The sequence below is a fragment of the Aythya ferina genome, assembly GCF_964211825.1.
Source record: "Aythya ferina genome assembly, chromosome: 1".
NCBI lineage: Eukaryota > Metazoa > Chordata > Aves > Anseriformes > Anatidae > Aythya > Aythya ferina.
Window position 1 is genome coordinate 25,426,079 of NC_140296.1, and position 22,195 is coordinate 25,448,273.

Consider the following 22,195-nt stretch of genomic DNA (forward strand, 5'->3'; position numbering starts at 1 on the left):
GCATGCTTATTATATTAGCATAACTGATTATTATGGTGAATTAATAACCCTGAGAGGGGAAAAAACAAGCGTATTTCTAGGTTTGAGGGCTAGCAGAGCATTTAATTATTCTGCATTCTAAACCAATCCTCATCTCATGATTCCTGACTACTTCCTGTTATCCGAATGATGGCATTTGAAGAACACGAACAGAATACTAAACATCTGCACAAAGACAAAGCTAAAAGGAGCCATTTTCATCAGTTGCACAATCCCCATCAAGAAATGGAAAACCCCTCCCTGTAGATGCAGTCACAGTTCTCCGCAGGTGTTTCAGCCTGTGGCCATTCTCTCGAGCCCAGGATCATACATGTGAACTGCTGGTAGCAGGCTTCTGAAGTGGTGCTCATCAGAGACACATATGCCACCTAGGTGAAACCTACCAGAGCTGTTTTCATCTTGATCTAAGAAAAATCAGTGGGTATGTAAGCACATCTCCAGGGGAGAAATGGCGATTCCACAAACTGGAAGGCTCGCTCTCATGACCAAGCAGCATGCATCTCTACACAGAGCATCTTTGTTTCTCTCCCTGCTCATCACTGAAGTAGACACAAGCACTTCATGTACTCCAGTGGCAATATACGGGGTTTCAGTGCCTCTCAAGTAATAGGCATTCTGAAGTAAAACATATCACACCCCCACATCTTTACATTCATGATGATAGCCAGAGAAATGTTTTGTTATGTGGTAGAAGTTGTGATGACACAAACTGTGCAAGCTTCAAATTTCTGGGCAAACAGCCAAGTAAGCTGTCCCTAAGGCTCCCTGGTTTTCTTGAGACCAACACTTCTTTTGTTCCACCTCTTGCAAGCAGTCACAGTCTTGAAGGGAGAGCTGGCCCCACAGATATACGGAGCTGCAAGATTGGGAGCTTGGCAGACCAGAACCCAAGGCTCTGGTTTGCTCAATAACCAAGTGATGATTCAGACTCGGACCAATTGATTACGCAAAGTCAAAAAAACACTGCAGAGCTGGACCAAGCATATATCCGTGTGGAATTCTGTATGCAGCAAAACCTCTTTCCGCTGAGAACCAGCTGGACTTATGCCAGCTGCAAGCCAGAAGCCAGGCAGTTGCAGCCAGGGCAGTGCTGGAACTCAGCTAAAGGCCCTGCAATATGCCTCAGTGTAACAGTAAGGGCTCAGGGTGACATTAAATTGTCTGCTCAGACTACATCAGACACTTAAGTCATCAAGATATCCATGTTTTTTTCCCAGTTGCCATCTTATCTATTTTTTTGGTGTACTGTGCAATACCATAAAAAATGACCTCTCTCAAGCTTGCCTTCTGTATTTGGATGGCCAGGGGACAGAATGCATCAACAATTAGTGTTCACAATTAATCTGGAAAAATATTACAGTGTTGTTTTAATATATGGACGGGGTTTTCTGTATCTGTACCTAGAGTTAAAACAAACATTAAACATTGTTTCTTGGTATGGTTTGAAATCCAGTGAAGACAGGTGTTTTCTGAAAGGCTAATAGAAGAACTCTGGACAGAAAAAAGATCAAATTATTCTCAAGAACAGTTTATTTTCAGTCACACCTATTTCCTCTTACTTGGATTAAGTTATTCTCATTAATGTCAGCTTGAATGAACAACCTTCAGGCAGTAAATCAAAACATAATTAAAAAGGAATAATATAGCAGTGACTGTAATAACTGTGATGATTGAGGGGCATTTACCTGTATCAAGCATTTAAAATACAAATCCCCATTCTTATATCTGTGTTGTATACTAAGACCAAAGCTTGAGGTAATAGTTTTATAGTTTAATAGTTTTCACTGGTCACAGAAGCCAATGTTTTGCAAACTAGATCCTTCACCACTATGGACAATTTAAATGATGATTGTGTATAAAGTACTTTGAAGTTAAAAAAGAAAAACCTCTGAGAGAAAGTGGATGGAAAATGGGTATTTGGTTACAATATGCATCCTTTGAGACCAGCAGTCACAGGAAACCTTATTTTCTTTTGTTTGATATAAAGAAAATTAGAGAAACCCGCTGTCATATAATTTCAGGTAAGCAATGGTATGCTAAAATAAATTAATTAAACCCACAACAAAATCACAGTTCATGGTTAACCCTCAGAAAATCTCAGCGTCTGGGTGATGATATTTAATCTCCCAACAAAGACAGTAAATTCTCCTAATTCTAACTTCCTGACCTCTTTCACATGGGCTTTGTTAAACAGTGGTGGTTTCACACCAATGGCTACCTGAGCATCACAATCGCTCTCTCACTCCCTCTCCTCAGAAGAAAAGGGAGAGAAAATACAATGAAAAAAGCTCATGTTGAGATAAAGACAGGGAGATCACTCCCCAGTTACTGTCACTGGCCAGAGCTGTCCCTGATCTGACATGGGGCAGCTGCTGGCCTCTTCTCACAGAGGCCACCCTTGCAGCCCCCTCACTACCAAAATTTTGCCACATAAACCCAATACATAAGCATCACTGGGTCCAGAAGCAACATGCTGGATATATATGGGGAACCTCAGACCCACATAGTGCTTTTTCTGTATTGAGAAACTTCAGTTAGAGACATTAATTCATATTGTACTATGTTAATTCATATTCTACTAAAATCCTCCTCTGGAGCATGAAAATCCACTGTTCCAATTCGAAATCCTGTTATTCTGTGCTTACAGAGAATGAAAGGATAAAGCAGGTAAGCAAATACGCATACACAATTTCATGCTTATAATTTACTCATTACATTTTTAGATGCTCTCAGTATGTATTGTGGATGCTGGTATTAATAATATAGGTAAGTGGGTTCATGGAACAGTATTTATTGTGAGATGCTAAATACATAGAAACCATATTAGCTCAGGAAGTCTTCAAACAGAAAATGTTTGGGAGAGTTCCAAAAGCAAACATTTTATCTGCCTGCCCTGATTTTACACACTGTTGTAGGCATCTACTTATGGTGACTGGAGGCAGGATACTGGGTTCAACACACTTCCGATGTGATTCCCTGTATTCTTCATACTTTATATTCTTAATATTTTCTGTTCAGTTAAAAAATAAATCTCCCCTGATTTCAAGCATTCTCAGAAGCACTACAATCAGAAATTAATTTTATTTCTCTACAGCTCAGAACAGGTGGGCTCGTCTCACATTTAAATTTCTAACCCATATAACTAAACAGAAATCTGTTGAACAATTAAACCTTCTTATGTTGCCAACTAAAATCACTCACATTATCATCCTAAAAAGCCTTACAGTCTCTACGGACTAAAAAGCACCAGGCTAGGCAATTATTTAATTGAATTACTCTTAATGGATTAAAGAGTACTCTTGCTGTCCCCAGTCCTGCAAGTAATAAGGAAAAAAATTAGACCTTTTTAATACAGGTTGAAAGGGAAAAACATCAGAGGGCTTGCTAGATTTTAGAGAAGCCACTTAAATTTTCAATCATGCAACATACTTAGTATTAAATAAAACAGATTGAAAAGCAGTATCAAAAATGATGTTAAGATTACTATTTTATCATTAGAATTGTGTTTAGTGATATTTAACATGAACAGAGAGTTGCACCAGAAAAAGAGCGAATATAAATAAATTTACCTCTGTATCTGGCTTTCTCCCTTGACTCTCAGAGCACCTGCTTTTTGCCTTTCAACAACTGTAAGTGTAGATGAAGTCTGCAATAGCCAAAGTTTTACAAAGCAAGTTAAATCCTAATCATAATCACAGTCAATACAGTCAAATATTTTCAAACTGACTTTGACCAATTCTAATCTTACTGCCACAAAATACTTTAAGCACATATTAGACCAATGCCTTGTTGATTTGGGGGAACAGAGCACATGCCAAAATTCCTTGCCACACAGAAGTATCTGGATAATCAGAGACTATGTGATTTAAAATTAGCCTATTTTTGGTCATACCGCCTTGAACTCCATATTCTCAATGAAGAAGCACTATGTTTCTAACATACTTTTCTAAATGGGATACAAAATGTACTAAATTGTAGTGATTTAGTTGGACTTTTGAATGATTAAAGTATTAATTAAGAACAGGTACTACTTGAAAAACAGCACAGCCTGGAAATCTCTGCATACTCTGGAGGTCATGACAACATTTCTGGACATGCTGAAAACAACAGTTGCTACCCTTGGAATTGCATTTAACAGAATCTGAGCAGGATTAAATCAGTTGCTTCTGCTGCTCCTTAGCTCATGGTGTTTCCTCCTCACCCAGCGCTTGCTGCTTTTCCAACTGCCTTTACTAGAACTACCTCTCAGAGGTTCGGCTATGCCAAGGTCAGAGAAACAGAAAATGCAGCAGGTATGGGGCTTGTCTGTCTGCCACGCACACTTGAGTGTCTAGCACAAGCAAATCGAATTTTCTCAGCCTCTTTAAAACAGGTCCATCAGGAACATACAATAACTGCGTGGTAATCATGACATACCATGTGCCAGCTATACCAGGCCAGTGAAGACTTTTGAAAGCCTAGGACTAGATTTTGGAGCTACCTAAAGAAGATTCAAGGTCTGGATTATTTAAACATTACATTTTACAAGATGTGTGAAAACATCCTGCACTTACCAGAAAAAAAAAAAATAGCACTGAAGAGAAGCAAGTCTCACTGGTTATGGACAATGGTTTCTGCTATGTTTCCACCTATATAATGCAAGCATTCCTGACCCAGTCACAGCAAAGTCAGCAACTGAAGATAACCTGAAGATGATTATTTTCATGGACCTATTAGAATGAATCCAGAGGAGGACCACAAAGATGATCAGAGGGCTGGAGCACCTCTCCTATGAAGACAAACTGAGAGAGTTGGGGTTGTTCAGCCTGGGGAAGAGAAGGATCCAGAGAGACCTTATAGCAGCCTTCCAGTACCTACAGGGGGCCTATAGGAAAGCTGGGGAGGGACTCCTTTTCAGGGGGTACAGTGGTAGGACACGGGGGAATGACTTTAAACTAAAAGAGGGGAGGTTTAGATTAGGCATTAGGAAGAAGTTCTTCCCTCAGAGGCCCTGGAACAGGTTGCCTAGAGAAGCTGTGGATGCCCCATCCCTGGAGGTGTTCAAGGCCAGGTTGGATGGGGCTTTGGGCAACCTGGTCTGCTGGGAGGTGTCCCTGCCCATGGCAGGGGGTTGGAGCTAGGTGTTTTTTAAGGTCCCTTCCAACCCAAACCATTCTATGGTTCTATGATTTGCCCCCACATGGTTCTGATATCATGGCATGGAGTACAGAAAATGTAGTACATGAGTCCCTAATGCCCTACTTAAGCAACATGCCACTGCATATGCCTCACTTCAAACGATCTTTCATGCATGTTTAAGTGCTTTTCTGGGCAGCCCAACATATATGCTATTGCATATAGTAATGAAAATATCTTTTTATGCAGCACCTTCTTCCTCCAACAGTTCCCAGCTTCACTGATAATATGTTACAGTTATCAGTCTGGACTTCTTTGTTTAATTCTGGAGAAGTTAGCTTGAGAAATTCTTTCCGATTATCTAAAGCGGCAATGAACCACGTAACAGAATCACTTGCCCACTGTGCAAACACATGGAAACACTGCTAATTACAGCCTTTCACTCCAGTTAGCTATGGCAGGGATTACATGATAGTCATTCCTGAATATCACACTAAGCTATTACTTCTACATGATTCAGGAATTAAGAGTGTTGTTTTTTTTTTTCACAACAAGAAGCACCAGGAATCTTTACAGGTTCCCTGCAGCTTGTAATATCGACTTTTATGTATTACATAATTTGCAGCAATAAAATTTAACTTCTGAGTTCATAAAAACAAGAAACCTTATCTTTTATCTTGTAAATTTAATTGAAATATGTACTGTATTGTCATGCTGAACTGGCTGGATAGCTTGTCTTTAAAAGACAAAAAAGGAAATATGAAAAAAGTGGGTGACACTGCTCCTAATAATTTGGTTCTGTTCTTCAACTGAAACATCAAACTGAGCCACAGAAGTCTTGTGACTATTGGATGGACAAGCAAGTATCAGCAGATTGCTTCAGCTTTCTCAGTTAAGGGCACTTTGACTATCCTTGGAAGCAATGAAACTATAATTGATACAAAAGCAAAAATGGATATAAAAATAAAATAAATTGAGTAATCCATCATTCCTAGCTCTTAAACATTTTAAAAAGCAATTTTTATAATGAATTTGGAAGATGAATGAAGTGATAACAGACCTTTAGCTCATGGCATTAACAGATGCTATTGCTATATTAAGAGAGCATCAAGATTTTAAAAATGTACTGAGTCACACAGGTTTTTTGCTTACCTGTAAGATCTCTGAGAGGTACATGCGCCGCTCATCATTAGCTTTGTGGTAAGCCTGTGTTTAAAATAAGCAAAACAGGCTACTAGTAAGCAAAATACTTAAAAAGCTGAATCATACAGGAAGAAACAAATACAGAGCAGAGCTTTTTCCAGTGACATATTTTGGGGAATTATTCTATTGTGTGTTGCACACACATTGTCTGTCAGACAGCGTAACAGCTTTTATAGACTAGATTCATACAGTGATTACAAACCTTTGCCTCTTGTTCCAGTCTAAGTTCATAATCTTTTAGCTGATTCTGGAGACTTTTCTTCTCTTCTTCTAGTTGTTTAAGAACCTCCTTCAAGGAACCCTGTGTTTATAGTAAATAAAACAAATATTTCCATTCTATGTAAAGACATCACCATTACAGCCCTTATTCTTCAGGCATTGTGATGCTTGTCGCTGTATTTGCTTCTTGTGCACTTTTTGTTTACAAGGTTCTGGCTGGCACACCACAGAGACAAAAGCAATTAACCATATGTTACAATTATCAGTTGTGAACTGCACATTTCCAGTGCTTTAAAATTCTACAAATAACAGTTTTCCACTCTTGTGGGCCTTGTTGGGTAAGCACAGTCACTTTGTTGTGACCAGCCAGAACTGCTCCCTACTTCAACCAAAGTTCACTCTCATGGTTACTTTTCTAAAGGAGGAAGATTTCAGATCCCACCTGCACATCCATCTTCAAACTACTTGCCAAGGGAGCTGCTGGAATGGCTGGAGAAGTACAGGGAATGTCAGTAGTAACCCAAAAGAACTTGGCTAGAAAGCAGTATTTTGGAGAGTATTTTGTTTATTTGTTTCCCTCCAAAATGTGGAGCCATTTACCTTGTGTACAACTGGGTTCTGTGGGAGTAACCATGGCAGAGTCCACTCTTGGTTACCCGCACTGGCCTGTTCTCTGTAGTGCAGTCAGAACACACACCCAAGTGGGACCTCCGCCATTTCTACCACAGGAAACTGGTTCTTGTAATCCCTTTCATAAATTGATCCACTCCATCCAGTAGGTACATTCTTATCAGGAGGTTTAAATAGACTAATTTATTAAATTTCTTGCCTCAGATTATTCAAGGTAAGCTTATAACTGTTTGCTATTGTACTGAAGTTATATTTAAGGTAACTGCTCTTCTTGGTGTTATACAGAGAAACCAGGAATGTCTTATTTCAATGTTCATTTTACTAAGCTTTTAAAAGTGGTCTCTCACGCAGCAGCCTCTCCTTTCATCAGATCATCACAGTAGCCCTTTGTACACCAGCTGGAGCCCACACTTAGACTTGGAGAGAAGAGCCATACTGGAGCATGCAGTACTCCAGAAGCCTTAACAATGTCAATAATGCTTCTTTATCTGTATAGAGAAACGTTAAGATTGCATTTTCCTTTTTCACAGCTGCATGGTGATGGCTTACAGTCAACATGAGATCAAATACAATACCTCTCTATACCCTCAATAGATTCTCCACTGCAGCTGTGTCCAGGTGATCAGCTCTCAATTCATAACAGAATTTGTTTACTACTTCCTCAGTCCTTTGGTCTATACTATTAAATTTAAAACCCATTTTTAATAGCTTACTCTTCCATGTCATTCTCTTTCTAAACAACATCCAGATTCCTATTATATTACATAACTGGTATCAGGAGAAAATGTTGTGATTTATTTCTATGTTGTATATCAAGGTCATGCATAACATGCTGAGATTAGTCCCAAACCCAGTCCTGGAAGAACTCTGCTTGTACTCTCCCAGCAGCCTCCTATCCACTATTATGTTCCATTTGCCAGCTCCTTACACCTTCAACAAATTGATTAATTATCACTGTCTCCAAACTAATCAGCCACTTCCCATGCGACATGGTATCTTTAGTAGAGGTCACGGTAAACAGAATTACTGTATTTATCCTGACAACAAATCTATTGTCTCATCACAAAAAGCTAACAGGTTTGCCTGGCATGAACCACTTTTAACAAATCTGTATTTCAATTTTGTTTTGCCCCAATTACTCCTTTATCTTACATCTAGAAAAAAAATGCTATTCTTTAATGCACACAGTACTACCATCCACAGCTTTATTAAAACCACTTGCTATCAGATCTGTAATGTAGCCAGACAGTTCTCTCAAAATCCTAAAGTAGAGATTACCCATTTCCCTCAATTTAAACCTAACCAGCTCCTTGAGTTTTCCTTAGGATTTGGTTACTGCCATTTCTTCCACGTACTTGCTGACATTAGCTAGCTCTTTCTTTGTCCTGCATTTTTTATCATTTCTGCCCTTATTGAAAGCTTAGGCAATATATATACATTTATATATAATGTTTAAATTAAAACAAATAAATTTATGATGACTAGGTCTGACAATTTTGTGACTGGCTTTTCTATAATGTTCTTCTAGATTTTCCAAATCTAAAATAGAATTCTCTGCTTTTTATCCAGCATTTTCTGATAAAATGTGCTAGCACAACCACTGAGATCTGTGCCTCATCATTACTAGCACTTGGGGTTTTTAATCTTTATTTACAAGCATCACATGTGTAACAGCTTCTGGAAATAGTCATCCAATGATATTATATCCAAATTCATAACCATCCAAATATTATATTCATATATATATTTGATGTCATGGACAGGATTTACTCTGAGGTGAGAATATCTACATTTGGGAGTCCGCATGTGAACTAAGCTCCTGCTAAGAGTCACAGTCAGCACAATCAGCGATGCTCAGAGTCATTCAGCTGAGCAGTTACAATTCATCTGTCCTTGGAGATGCCGTAGGGCGTCCGAGACATCTGTATGTGGCAGATATGACACATGGGTTACAGGAGACATGTATCCTGAAGCAGCAGTGGGCTATTCTGTACTGAAATGCCTGCAAGTCTCTGCTTACACAACTATTCCATCAAAGATACCTACTGAGATGAATTTAGATACCTATCTCTATACCAAGCTGACTGTATCAACGAGACTTCCACTGCCTGTACTAGGAACTGAAGATCTAGCTAAGTAAACAACTACATATAGACAAGAAAATACTGGTGTCCTAACATTTAAGTGATTCATGTTGCTTCAACATGTATTTCAATACTATTGGAAAATATTATTGTGATAAAAATGTGTTTTCCTATCCTTCCTCCAGATGATTTAATTCAAACAGATGATGAAGAAAGAATTTACAGATATATAAAAGTCTCTCGTATCTGCAATATACCACATGTACTTCTGTTTTGATCTTTCCTGCAATGTGTATCTTTAATACTTGTTATCCCATCATCTTTCCATAATCAATATATTACTTCTCATGCTCTACTTTTTTTCTACTTGTCTGCCTAGGCCCTCTTTGTAAAAGAAGGATTTTTTTTTTTTTTTCTAACCGCAGCATCTTTTTAGCCAGAATAGCTGAACTCTTTTACTTTCTGTACTGACTACCTGACCATTGTCTTAGCAGTATCAGTTATTCTTCTCACTGACATAAAACATTGCAATGCCTTTATTCACCAGATACTCATTTCCCATGTATAAAACATGTAAAGGAAAATACTAAGAACCTCTCCAAATATTCTTATCTCCTTTTTCTTGTAATTTTTTCCTACACATCATGCAAATGCCAGAAGGCTGGTATCTGTGAATAGACTGTTTCTTAGAAAGTTGTTTATAAATGTTTGCTAATGGTAAAAAAAATTCCCAAACCCAATCTTAAGCCACATGTTGGCCTTTATTTTATTGTTACAATTGTTGCCCTCTATCTCTCGGTCAGCACCTTGGTCTTCTGGGCATCCATTCAGCCTGGCAGTCTTCTTTGGCTTGTTTCATAGTGAACTTGAAAATGTCCTTTGCCATTACACAAAAGATTATGTCATTCTTATAAGAGCGTTTTCACCTCAGGTCCATAGCTTACATCCTTGATTCTGGACATCATCAAACCATTCTATTTTCTATATCAGTAAAGTGACATTCTTACCAATGGTTTCTAACAGATGGCCACCATACACATCTGCCTGTTCAAAATCTCCAGTCTCCTCCTTTCTAGTATGTGCAGATTGCTCCATCTTTTCTTCTCTTTCATAATTTTCTGTATATCACATTACTTATTCATTTCCAAACTTTATTTTTCACAAAACTATTTCTGGCTGTTACTGAGATTTCCCCAGGAATGATTTTCATTAAAGTCAAGATTTTGCAGGAGCATAGGAAAAGACACGGTGCGTTAAAACGTGTTGCCAAGAGAGGATAATCCCTCCCACTGTTCAAAAAAAGAGATACAGAAGAGCTGTATCTTTCAAGAATGTTTCACACATGACTGAACTGTTACTAACTTTAATCGGTTACAACAGACACACTGGAGAACTGAAAAGAATTCAGTTTTTCTTTTTTTTCTTTTTTTTTCCTAATTAACACAGAAGTACCTTGGATGCAGATGAAACCTTTGTCCTAATACTGAAGGCTCCTATATTGAATAGTTAATGTTGGCCAATTCAAGGACAGAAAGAAAGCTGCAGATTAAAGAGAAGATTTGGCTAAATTCCACTAGGGTCATGTGCTTTTTCATTACATCAGTGTCTGTGCAGAATTTTTAAAAAAGACCAATAGCAAAGGCCTCAGCACGGTCAAGCTGGGAAAACTAACTTTTTTGGTCTTACCGACCTGCTTACACATTAAAGATTACAACCACATGACAATATACTTTTGTACAACATATTTTGTACCCCCACAGTAAGCTGAAACACAATAAACACAGAAGTTCATGCAGTTCTCCAAATTTCTGCTCTGTAAATCCACATCCCACTACTTATTTCCTCTCAAGACCATCCATCAGTGCTCTGTAAGATAGCAAGCATGGTGCTGCAGCTGTGAGTCACAACAGAGCTATTGGGTATCTCCTCAATGATGGTATCAGTCTAACTTCTTTGAGCTCTTTCACCTCAAAAGCAAACTACTTTTAGATTTTTTTTCATTTAACCTTTTCAGAAGTGCTATCTATTTTTTGCTGCCAATGCAGCTGGTCCAGTGCAGATGCCTGGGCACTCATTCAGCTCTGGAGCAAGGATGAGATCCAACTGCAAGCAAACTGTGTACTACACCATGGCTTTTGATGAGCAAGCAGACAGAAATAAGTTGTTGATGTGACTACAGTATACAGTTATCATTTCTACAGAATCTGTGTGCCCCCGGAGAAATAGGAAAGTGAAACTGCTCCCTGTTTACAGATTGGGAAGAGAAACAACAAACCAAAACAGGACTAGCATCTAAATTACACTTCAAGCAGAAATTAACATCCCAAAGCAGTCTATGCAATGTCTTACATTCTTCACTTCTGGTGTTGTCATAAAACTTAGGTCAGCATCTGAACTGTTGCTATTCTAACTTCCCCAAAGAACAAACTTAATCAAGGTGCTTAGTTTTCTGCTGAAAGTCTTTACAGAGTCTCAAAGCAAAGTTTTTTGGTGGTCCCGGTTGTGTCCCACCAGGGCACAATGTGATAAGCATGCTCTATCTATATTACATGAGGAATGATTTATCTTCTGCCTAAAAGTCTAAAAATTAACTCACAAAGGAATTAGAAGGCTGACATTTTAGTTCTCTGCCACTCTGAGAGCTTTAATTGACAGCACCTCACATCCTGAGAGAACCCTTGCCATGTTGAGATAATTGTTGAAGCCAAGCTGCTCACCAGTCAGGAAAACAAAACTTACAGGGATGGAGAAGGAACAAGTGAAAATGGATGCAAGGCCATGCATACTTCTGGAAAACAGACAGGATTTCAAACACAGTTCTTCTGCATTTCTTACCACCTTTCCAACAGTCTTTTATCTCTATTCTGCACTCTGTTGTGATCCCAGTCTATCTGCCCTTCTCAGGTTGCTAACAGCCTTCTAATTTTTGTTCCTGGGTCCAGGCACCTAACAGACACTGTAGAGGTCAGTTACAGCAATACTCAAGTTCTTACGTGAATCTAGCCAGATATCTGTTCCTACTCAAATAATAAAACTCTCCAAGTCCCCAGATATTATAGAAGGTAATTTCAAAAACAGACATAATAAAATTTTCGGTGGTACAACTTCGGACAGGTCCTAGGGACCCATGTGAATAAAGACTTGTTGTAAGTTACCTCCTCCCTTACGGTCAAGGCAGTAACTCAGTAACTAGCTGAGGGCTTATATACCTGAAGTCTTTAGCTCCTGCACACCAGCATATGAACTCTGCCAAACCATTAAGGACTGGTTTTCCCTTTCCTGAATTCTATGGGAAGCGAACACCAAAAAAATAAAAAATAATAAATAATAAAAAATAATAAATAATAAATAATAATAAATAAAAAATAATTGAAACAGATTCAATTCTCTATGCTTATGGTTATACAATCAGCTTACTGCTTAACAGAGTCAAACAATACAAGAGCAAAAGCTCCCAGAAAGCAGAGCTTACAGCATACAGTAACACCAACTTGTACCAGAGCTCTAGGAGGAGCACAGAACAGCCTCAATACAAAGCAAGGCCCAGTGAGAGCTCAAGGGAACTAGAAGGAGCCCTCCCTCCCCAGCAATGCAGCACTCTCCCAGAAGAAATTGCCAACTAGACTCCAGGATAAGCCAGTAAGATAAATTCTGAAAAAGATTATTTAGAATTCAAATGACTTATTCCTGGTATTGCTTTAACTGAGTATTGAAATATTGTTTTAAGTCAGATTTTTTGCAGGTTCTTCTACTGAGCCTTGAATAGCTGGACAATGTATCCCTAAAAGGGAGACATAAGCTGACTAAGGGATTTAACCTGAATTTAAGACTCTTAGTTTTCATTAAGTTGCCTATGTCAAGCCCCTCTCAGCAATCTGGTAAGCTAAAAGACACACTGCGATTTTAAATGAATACTTTCTTTCTGTAAAGGAATTTTGCAGGGCTTAGCAAGATGCACTCTCAGAGCAATGATACATTAAGTCTCGAGCCCAGCAGTGGCAAAAGCCCAGATTTTCACAAAGGGAAAACCAATTCTCCAGTTCTTTTTTTTTTCTTTTTCCACATATTTTTCTTCTCATTCAACTGAAGTTACATATTTGGCTTAACACTTGCCAGAAAACAAAGTTGTACAGAAGGCTACTGCGGCCGAATTTTAAAGCTACACAGAAGTTATTCTCATCCTGGATTTTTCCTTGCCCTAATATCATTGGCAACAGATGTGACAATCAATAATTCTACAACGGACAAGGTGACAAATATGTGACATCATCAAGAAGCTCAAATATGCTTTCATCAGAGCTTACGCAAACTATTGATCCTTATAGCAATTTGATTCAGCTTTTTTTTTTTTTAATTATTCTCCCTGAGTTAGAACAGAAGCAATACACCTGTCAGTTGTATAGGAGAAAAAAAATCACACAAGAAGCCTTTGCAATCCATTCTACTTCACATTTTAAATAAAATTAAGTTTTATTTAGAAAATAAACTCTCCCCCCTCCAACATTAGCAGCTGTTACCTCTTTAGTTTTACTGTAACTGAAATTAGTTTTAAGCAGATATCAATAAAGTCACTACACGTATATTGTAGCAATTACTGGAAAAATGATACATAGAAATTACGTAGCATAGCATATTCCTACATACAATATGCAGTCGATATATATGCGGTAGATACTGTAAAGGCTTCAGTAGAGGTGAAGAAAGAATCGCTGTACTTGTTTAAATGTCAAGTGCCCCCTTGTGGTTAGTATGCTCTTCTGATGTTCAAATATTCAATATATTCAAAACCAAACAGAGCTGAACTGCATGAATGCAGCGCGCTGTATGCATCACACACTGTCAAGGGCCAGGGTAAAGAGATCAGCCTGGAGACTTGTTGGCAAGTTCAGGCTCCCTCAGTGTAACCAGACGTGGGGCAGTGCTACCCATATCCTTACGCCATCAGTCTCCACAGCCTTTTTCAGAGAGGTCAGCTGCTGAACTAGGGGGGAGGAAGTTGAAACTGCTCCCTTGCTGCGGTTCAGATTGACAAAACAAGATGTTATTGGCTCCGATATGTTTCACTTACTGCCTCTCCTGCAAGGCCTTTCAGAAAAAAAAAAGCCTAGATTGTTTCATTATACATTTTCCTTGGGAGATATCCAAGGGTCCCAGTCAATCGCCAAGCCATCGCTGGAATTCCTGAACTGGCACCCAGCTGGAGAGCAGCCAGCTAATAATGTCAGTTGACTGCGAGGTTTCTCACTGATTGTTTTCTTTGAAATACCAAGTGCATTCTGCCTGTGGGAATACCACAAAGTGATCTGAGTAAAACAGTCTGCCGCTTTGTGCAAGGCCACCAGGAGGAACAATTAATGCCAACATGACAAAGAAAGGGAAAAATACAAGTCAAAAAGGTCTCCTGGAGGCATCCAAAACGCTTGTCCTAAATCGGATGAAAGGAGTAGGAATGGGAAGTCTGTGAGGAGGCAGGAGGCAGCTTAGGGCTGTCAGACCAGACTACACAACTTTCTCCAAAATACTTAGAAGCCTGACAGAGAAGACAGGATACCAGATTTGTTTTTCACACAGAGCTCTTGGTGACTTAATCCAGCAAGAACAACCAGGGCCACTTCACAGTGACTTGCTAAAGGAATTGTCAACATTTCCTATGCCATCGTGGAGTGCTGATGTTCCCTATAGGCAGTCATCAACACCTACAGAAATATAAATTCTTCGTTGCATGTTTTCGCAAACACAAGATGCCCCTCCAGTTACGTTGCCAACACCTTCTCCAGTGTGACACTGCCACATGTTCCCCTTGCACTTTCAAACTGACAGCAAAAGCCTCGAGGTCGCAGTGTGAGGATTGCTGCACGTGGTCATTATGGTGTCAGAGAGGCAGCTTTGCAAAGCAAGTACCTGGCCCTTACTGTGAGAATTTTCTCAACTGTGGTGCTGGGCAGTCCTGAAAATGGTGATTTATGACTGAAACCCGGGTTCTTTGGCTAATCTTAACTAGAGCGTTGCTAAGGCAATGCTATCAGGAGTGTGCTCTTCTGAACTGATTCTGTAGTGTGCCTTTCAGTATTTGCATACTAAAGCTGCTATCTAGGGATCCTTTCTTGCTGAAATGGTGATATAAATCATTTTTTTTTCTACTTATCCGGGAAATTAGCAAACAACATGTATTTCACCAAAACTCACTTAATGAAAAAACGTGAACAAATGAATGCACTGTGTTTAAGGGGGTAAATAAAATTCACAGCATGTTAAGCTTTAGAGAGGAGGCATTCCATCTGTAATTATTCCTGAGATAGTGTATGACATTTCTATTATTCATTGAGACATAAAGGAAATTACTGACTAAACAGTTTTCAGTGTTGCAACTCCCCTGTGCTTGTCACTGTTTAGGTTATTTTTAATCCAGCCTCAGTACAAAAAAATGCTCTTCTGTATCTTGGCTATGAAAATATGAGTGTTTGAGGTATTGAATCTGCATTTACTGTCATGTGACACCATCATTTTTTTAATAAAAAAAATAATATCTCAAGACAGTATAAGGACTTCAGAAGGACAGTTGTATATTTATATGATTAGGGTTATTTTTAACAGCAAGGAATCATTCATCAGTAAGATTCTAATTCTAAAGTGAAATAAATGCAAACCACCTGCAACAATCATTGCAATTTATGAACACAAAATCCTCTGCCCTTCCTTTTTCCTCACTCCAGAATGTATGTTTGTGTTCTTCTCTTTCATTCAGGTTTTTATAGCTTGCCCACTAGCAGAGTCCCTGATGACTAATCTTTTCTAATCTTTTTTTTTTAAGTTTCCTGTATCGCTTTATATCAAGAAAATATTTTATCATACCTATCTCTAAATGAGATGAATTACTCTGTGGACATGCTTCTGTTGTCTACAGTAAGACCTTAAATGGCTGGCCAAGTGAGATAAATATCCTTACAACCTTTGAGATACCTCAAAAAGGACCTGCAAGTGCTATTTTATTTTCTAAAAATGTTCCTCAAAATCTACTGTCCATTGTTGTCATACTCTAGAAACTGTATCATTTTGCTGAAAAATCACTTTGCTATCTTTTCACAGAACTTCATATGCAACAGCAAGTTGAAAACTGAATATTATAATGTACTTTTCATTTAATGCACACACTCAATTTTTATATATACACACTCTCAGCATTTTTACTCTGAGCGAATGTAGATTGATGACTGGCTGCAAAGCTTTTGCTTTTCTACACCCACTCACCACATCTGCTCTTTATTCTCATCTGTGGAGAAGCTAAATATTCCCCTCTGCTTCCCTGAACAAGTCTCAAAAACATAAAATGGATTTGGATAAATCTATATGCTTAGGCACCACAAATTGATCTGTGCATTTTTTTTTACCAATGTTTTACCTGCCAAAAGCTCTGCATTCTGCAAGAATAACTGTAAATACATTGACTGTTCTGATACCTTCAGTGAAAAAAAAAAAAAAGCAGCAAAGCCCCCAAAATACATCTGCTTTCTTCCTCTCTTTCTGTCTTCCAACAATCAAAACAAGCCAAAATGAAACATCTGACTAAATCCCTAAACACCGTGTTGTTTTTTTTTCCCTCTGGCTAGTCAACGGATGAATGTATTCACTAAACTGGAAGGGTGAAAAACTAGGAGAAAAAATATGGCATGGCACATGGGCTCTGTACTTCCCTAGGTGTAACTGTGTAAGTCCAGGCCTCTCCAAATTGTTTCCTAGATTCCTTCTGGCAGTAGGAATCTTTCAGTTCTGCTGTCATTATTTCTTTTATGGGAACAGCGATCAAACCTCTTAGAACAATAGCTGATAGGTGAAGAGGCAAGGCAGAATTTAGTAGGGATTAGAAATGTACTGAATCAGTGCAGTACAGCTGCCAATAAAGCTCACAGATTATCTAACTGGTAATGACTTTTTGGGTTCTTGGCAAGGTGTAATTGGATTGGTTAAGACAGTGTTGGAAATTCAATGGAAATAAACACTTTTAATACTGTCAGCATGTGTGCCAGTCAGTGCTTCACAGGCTGGCAGGAATAACCTTGTCTGAAGCAAACTCTGCTGTAAATTTTTTAGAGCAATGTTCTGTGCTTCAAATATAATTCCAGCTGTATTTTCTAATCAACTCCCTGACATATGCAAGCGGGATGGGAAGGATTTTGTTCTGCTATTGCTTTTAAGTGGTTGTCTAAAAAAAAAAAAAAAAGATCCAGCCATCTAGAAAACACCATGGAGTCTAGGACAGTACTTAAACTGGCAAGAATATTTACTACCCGAAGGCCACGGATCAGATCAGGAAGAGCAATTAATTATTCACATACTGCTTACAACAAGCAATCATTCCCACTAATATGGCATGCAGCCTCCTCTAGGCTCAGTGAACTCCCATTAATCTTCAGAATCTGAAGCACAAGAATCAGATGGAGACACTAAGAGAGGCTTTCTATGACATCTTTAAGTGCATGAGAAGTTGGAATAAAAATAAAAATCCTCAAAGCCCTGCCTTGTGATAATGGTCATTACTCCTGCTTATGCAATAAGGCATTATTACCACTTCTATATTTACTTCCCCTACTTCTAAAAATGGTTAAGAGGCAGAAAAGGTCTCAAAGTAAAATATTGCAGCAGATGACTAAGGGAAAATAGTCCTGAATCTAAATATGTTTCACTTAATTTCCTACTTCAGTTTTATTAATGGCCAAAATATTTGCTGTTTTTTTTTCCTACAATTTTCTCCTCAAGATCAAAGGAAAATGTTTTCTGCTTTGTTAAAATGCAGATAGTGAAATATGAACGTATTAAGAAATAAAAACTTATAACTGAAAACAGACACTTTGTGTGGCAAAAAATGGGGTACTTACTGTAAAATGAGGAATTTTCCTGTAACTATATTATTCAAAATGTAAGTGCAACTGTTGATATTTCTTATCACATATGATACAAAACTAGGAGTAGTGTTTGATACAGCAGAGGGTTGTGTTGCCATTCAGAGGGACCTTGACAGGTTTGCAATATGCATGCAACTGCATGCATATCTGAAACCATACAAAAGTAAGCAGGCCTGATTGCTTTGGTTTCTAGACAGGGCCACTGGTATTTTTTGTCATGGAACAGTATCAATTATACAAGTTCTTTAATTATACCGTGGGTTTGATACTTAAGCGATTGAATTCCATTGTACTCACCACAGGCATTTGATCAAAGATGCGAATAATGGACAATTTATCTACAAATAAGCAAAAGATGCAATCCGTTAATAATGATTTCAACATATAATCACTAATTCTATTGAAAAACAGTTATGGATATCTATTTCTACCTGTTGGGTTTCCACGAATAAGCTCCATTTTGCCTTTTAGAATACTAATTTGCCTTTCCAGCTGTCTATTCAATTCTACTTGCATCTCGTATCTGGTTTTCCATTCATTACCTTAAAAACAAACACAGGGTTATTCTGTTTCCCAAATTATTTTATGCGTTTTCAAATTTAAGTTAGCATTCTTTCAAACTGTTCCTACTTTGTTCTGGAGACTGAGAAACTCTCCCGTTAGTCATCCTCATAATGAGGAAGCATTCATTTGAATTACAAAACAGCTTGAAAATATAAATCAAGGGTTTTGTTTCAATGGGCTTACTGTGGCCAGAATATTAACCAGCTAACTCTATGTTATCGAGTTATCCACGTTATCCATTGTTTCTTCAATAACTAACAAGAAGAAAAAAAACTAATACAAAGTATTTAGCATTCCTTAATTTCATGTTTGCAATTATCACAGCTATAATAACCGTGTTCGAAAAGGAGGAACTAAAATTCCTAAATAAAAGCTTGCATCTCCATAGGGTCTACCCAAAAGAATTAATTTGTTACAATTCCTAACTGATTACAAGATTCTGTTGAATTCACTTACCTTCATCTTCAACACTGCTAAGTCTCTTTTCCAGTTCTTTTACTGTGTTTCTCAATTCAAATATTGAGTTTTCAAGCATTTGCCTATGGGTTTTGAGAAATCAATTAATTGGCTATTACATTAATCTAATTATTAAGGTAAAAAAGACCTTAAATCAAATGTATTAAAATCAAATTGTATTAATTTAATTAATTAAAAAAAAGACCTTAAATCAAATGTATTAAAAATCAAATGTATTTTTAGATGAAGTATCTATCAGTCTTTTCTATGTAATTACATCATCTTGCTCACTTTTTTATGTATTTTTTCTTTATAGTTACATTAACATTAATTACACTTAATGCATTATAGTGCATTAAAAACAACAGAATGCCTATTTTGTGAATAAAATTACTTCCATTACAAAACAACATAGATGTTTCCTAAAATGTAATATCTGCCCAGCAGATCATCAGCATTAAACAAATGGAGTTAATTCTTCAACTACAGGATGCCTAAGAAATTCTTTATTTGAAAAAAATAATAATATTTCCTTGTAGGAAAACACACTTTTTGCCCACTGATTACTTTCATATACTGCTTGGCACCTGGCATATACCTTGGATACTGGACTCTTGCTGCCTTGGATCAATGACCAGTAGCAGAATCTAGGAGAGGACTTAGATGAGAGCACAACCCACCTACCTGCACCAGAGGAAGTGCTGAATTTAAAGAAAATAAAATAAGCAGAAGGTTAATTAAAGGTAATTCAAGTAAGTTTTCAGTGCAAGAAAGACACTGGAGGACAGAAACCTCTAATGGCAGAGAAGAACTGCATCTTCCAATCTCTTGTTGCTCTAATGCTGTTGTTCCCTACCAACTTTAAATTAGAGAGGGGGTCACAGGCAAACAAAGAATGAAAGTATGGTTAACATACTGGAGACAGAAAAGGTTATGGTGAAAGTCCCACCAAAGACAGAGCTGAAATACATGAGTCAGAAAGCTTAGGTGCAGGAAAAACAGAGGAAATCTGTTTGCTGCTGCTTATTTGCTTCCACTCCAAATGGAAGACGCAGATGGCTAGGAAGAAGGAAGACAAAATCTTATTATATTGTTGGTATCATTCCAGTACAAATGGATATGGCTTCCTTAAAGCAGATTTCTGTCAAACTTAGTGCTTGGAAAAGAGGAAATTGGGGTGATGGTGAGTGTTAAAACGGCACTTTTGGAAGGAAGGAACCCTGGAAGTTAGACACAGTCAAAGCTGTAATTAGAGCTGAGCTGTAACCAAATTTAATTAATTCTTCCTCTTCAAGAAAACCCTAAATAGGTGCTTTGATAGATGCAGGGTAGCATAATACAAATGAGTTATTTAGATCCAGTGCTTTCAGTTTTTAATTTCTGTTATCATTCCAAGACTACGCACAATATTTCTCAGAAGTACAAGTTAGATTGTATTCTTCTTTCTGCATCATTAGCAAAGCTGCTAGCCAACTTCCAATTATATTCCTTCTGGATGAGAATGTACACTGAAATGATAAGTTGTCAGGTGTCAGACTGTAATTGCTACACAACAGAAAACCTTATTTTCATTTGGAAACTGAAAATAATTTTTTAAAAATTGTTATTAAACATTTAATATTCCAACAGAAACTAAAAAGTATGCAAGGTAGAAGATCTCTATTTTATTCAGTGCATACGCAGTAAATTATAGTCCCTGCACTGACAGAAAAGAGACATAAAAATAAACCACTTCAACCAACTTGGTAAATATGTCAGCTGTTTATTGTACTAGGAGTATGTATTTTGAATTTATGGAGGTATTTCTAATTGTCATAGGAAATGACAGCCCACAGCACTTATCTGTTACTGTGAATTTGAAGCAGCTGTGTGTAGCTGCTTGTCCAGTGTCTTGGTCTGTACTTTGAGGGGCTGAGGTGTGATTTTACTGACAACCTGACATTTATTTATAACCAGACATATTCAAGGCCTATGAATCTTTCCCATGTCAGCAGACTCACAGGCATCACAGAAAAAGGTCCATAAACTCTGGAAGCTCATCAGTTTGTCATCAGGCAAACTTAACCACATGCTTGCATACTAAACAACAGGAACGTGCTTGTGAGGAAAAGGAGAAAAAAGCTGCAGTTCAGGTAAGAAGACTGAGTGAAAATAACAATTAAAAAAAAAAAAAATGCAGAGTTTCCTTTTAAGACAGTTTGCAGGTGTTATTTTACTTGAAAGTGACAGCCACTTAGGAAAATGGCCATTTTCCTGTACGTTTTGTTACCCAGATCTGGGTATCTGGTGCATGTATCAGCCGAAAGACAGCCTGAAGCCATTTTCTTTACTGGAGAGAGAAACCAGTGAAACATTATGGGAGAAGCTCAAGGCAAATCATCAGTTCTAGGACATCAGCTCTACAATGTGACAGACCTTTACTGGTTTGTGTAGAAGACAAAATACACAGATGCCTTCAGAATCTATGAACAGAGCAGGAACAATACTACACAGTGCAAAAGGCACCACACGAAAGAGCATATACAGCACTGAAACCCTGCCAGTCAGCAGCGTGCTGGGCAAATCCAACAACTTTCCTTATGTGGAAAGCCACGAAAGCTGAAATCTCACAAGCTGAATTAACATGCAACCCTATCGACAAAAGTAAATCGATAGAGTAAGCTGACATGCATAAATGTATGCCTTTAAGAACTCTTTGTCTATTAAGTAGTATACTGCAGTGTTTTACATGCCTTCCCTCTCTCAGCAACATTTGCCATGACATTTCCCAAACAGAACCTGTGCTGAATCTTGATTACAGTAATTCAGTGTCAGATTTAAGCTACTGGCTTTCATTAAGCCTTTCATAGTATTATATCCACAATCATTGAGAATCAGCAGGTACTTAGGTAAAGACCCCTTCCTGACATGGATGATTCAATTTACCCTTTGAAGTAAAAAATCCCTTCTTCACTAGAGTGGTAGGTGGGCTGTTAGCAAACTGCC

At 38.0% G+C, this 22,195-nt stretch overlaps 1 protein-coding gene across 2 annotated transcripts in view; it reads right to left on the reverse strand.

Moving 5' to 3' along the window:
• Nucleotides 1-22,195, reverse strand: part of LOC311430374 (coiled-coil domain-containing protein 169-like) — a 42,917-nt gene that overhangs the window by 18,836 nt on the left and 1,886 nt on the right. For both annotated transcript variants that reach the window (XM_084506901.1, XM_084506902.1), the window contains exons 2-7: nt 19,211-19,293; nt 18,622-18,732; nt 18,488-18,528; nt 6,560-6,658; nt 6,307-6,360; nt 3,609-3,685 (exon numbers count right to left, since the gene is read on the reverse strand). In XM_084506901.1, coding sequence (XP_084363027.1) covers nt 3,609-3,685; nt 6,307-6,360; nt 6,560-6,658; nt 18,488-18,528; nt 18,622-18,732; nt 19,211-19,289 — 461 coding nt within the window. In that variant the 5' untranslated portion in view covers nt 19,290-19,293. The remainder of the gene's footprint in view (nt 1-3,608; nt 3,686-6,306; nt 6,361-6,559; nt 6,659-18,487; nt 18,529-18,621; nt 18,733-19,210; nt 19,294-22,195) is intronic.